This window comes from Agrilus planipennis, unplaced genomic scaffold (genome assembly GCF_000699045.2).
Source record: "Agrilus planipennis isolate EAB-ADULT unplaced genomic scaffold, Apla_2.0 scaffold6, whole genome shotgun sequence".
Classification (NCBI taxonomy): domain Eukaryota; kingdom Metazoa; phylum Arthropoda; class Insecta; order Coleoptera; family Buprestidae; genus Agrilus; species Agrilus planipennis.
The window spans coordinates 1,368,288-1,370,508 of record NW_020439302.1 but is presented as its reverse complement, the minus strand read 5'-3'; the positions used below and the strand labels follow the sequence as shown (position 1 = coordinate 1,370,508).

Genomic DNA, 2,221 nt, shown 5'->3' with positions numbered 1-2,221 from the left:
AGTCAATAAAAAATAGGCGAGATAGGTTGGTAGGACACCTTCTTAGGCATGAAGGTCTAGTCAGAGACATATTAGAGGCAGAAACAAGAGTTAGGAGGGGTAGAGGTAGACCTAGATTAGATTACTCTTCGCAAATAGTTAAGGATGTGGGCTGTTCTAGTTTTAGGGTAATGCGAAGTTTAGCTCAGGACGATAGGAAAGAGTGGAGGTACGTGTCCAACCAGTCTTAGGACTGTCGACATTATGATGATGATGATGATGATGATAACAGGTATTATGTATATCTCCTAAAGCTTCACATAAATTTAAATTTGAACTATCCACTCGAGTGATCGGCGCCTTGTCTACTGTCTTAACAATATGAAGGCGGCCTTGTCCATCTCATTGATAAAACAAATGACAATTAATTTCATAAATCAAAATAGTAATGGAGTGTTCTCATAATCTATGTTTATATTAATTTATATACAAGACAAATTAGCATTCATTGACACTCCTATAATATAGGAGATAATTCTTTGAAATTCCACCCCCAAACGTGTAAAAATGGGGATGAAAGATTGTATGTAGGACACTATCTCGATAAATATATTGTCTATTATTCAATATTAATCAACTTGGTTCATGTTTTTCATTAAATAAATAATTAAAATATTAAGTTTTTGGAATTGAATTTTGAAACTGCTTTGTACGTTCAACTTTACAAGGCCTAAAACCCCAAGGAAGAATGTTTGCATAGTTGATGACGGTAGAACATAAATAGGGTCTGAATTATAGAAGAGATTGGAAGCAGACCCTAGCGACCGCTCAGTATGAACAGGGGTTGAAAGTTGAAATGATTACATTTCCTGATAAATATTGTATGTTATTATAATAATACAAAATAATAAAAAATAGAAAAACATTATGTTCTTATATTCAAAACCTTGTTAAGTAATTGATATTAAAGTCTTTGAGAAGTAAGTATTTCTATTTTAATTTTATTTCAGACATTTTCATTGCTTTCCATATGTTTAACGGTTGATTTAGCCATATAGATAAGGCAATAATATTTCAACCTTGAATCACAATAATTAAATAATATCTGATTTCACTTGTATAAAATTGTCTTTTGTGTCTTTTTAATACTCAATTAGTACTTATAAAAGAATGTAAAGTGCAAGCAAGGTAAAAGTTAAATTTAGTGGGTGAATTGTATTGTCTCAATTCTCAGAAATTTAATTACTATATTGTACTTTAGTTATTAGAAAACCGCCATGCTTTTAATACTAAAAAAATTACAAAAGTTTGAACATCTTTTCAATGCTTTTAAAAGACTTATTTGCTACATTATCGATAGAACATGATAGAAACATACTAGTTAGTTTTATTTATTTTTGCCTCTTTTGCCTTACACACTAGATGAAGCATCATCTACTTACTAGTCATAATTATCTAGATTAGCACAAAGAAAAACTTACCTGACCTCTTTGTCTCATTTTATGTATGAGTGTGAGTGCGTTGGTACTATGTTCCGACGTGCTAAAACAAAAATGCCCCTTGGCAGTCATTATCGGGGAATCACATGTTTCATTGGTAGGTGTTTGAGTGGACGCCTCAAACACTATGCTTGGATTCGTTGTTGGTAATGTTAATTCTTCCGGTTCGGTCGTCGCACCGCTCATGGTGATCACTGAAACAAACACAAAACTTTGTCAAACATGTTTCGACCTCGTTTGGTCCATTTTGATTGATGTCGTTGTTTTGGTAGATATAAGAAAGAATTCTGTTGATTCCACTAAAAGTTAAAGTTGTAACAAGTTTCATTCGCTGAATAAACCGTTCCTAATTCAGAAAAAGTTTTCTAATAGAAACGTTATTTCTTTGGGTGGAATAATTCCTAATCCAATTTCTGAATTACTTTACATGAAGACGTAAATATCTACTACTGTTCGTTTCAAGTACTTAGAGATATGCCCCTTCCCTTTATTAGGATGCGCCGTAGCATAATTCCAAATTCAATCATATTTGTCTGCGAAACTCATTTCCCCACCGATCATCGAATAAGAACTAGACAAAAGTGTGCAGTACCATTTGCAAAATTATTTGAACTGGCTCGTTAAAATTTAAAAATACGCTTTATTTAAAAGCATATTTAGCCAAAAATAATAACAAGTGAATTAACTTAACGCTCTATACACCTATAAAACTTTTGCTTTGTTTTCTATTGTTAATTTATATA

At 32.1% G+C, this 2,221-nt stretch overlaps 1 protein-coding gene across 1 annotated transcript in view; it reads right to left on the bottom strand.

Moving 5' to 3' along the window:
- The window catches only part of LOC108732722 (kelch-like protein 17), a 24,268-nt gene that overhangs the window by 16,582 nt on the left and 5,465 nt on the right, over positions 1-2,221 (bottom strand). Inside the window, exon 2 of the mRNA XM_025978472.1 lies at positions 1,461-1,672. Within this exon, the coding sequence (XP_025834257.1) occupies positions 1,461-1,664 (204 nt within the window). The 5' untranslated portion in view covers positions 1,665-1,672. The remainder of the gene's footprint in view (positions 1-1,460; positions 1,673-2,221) is intronic.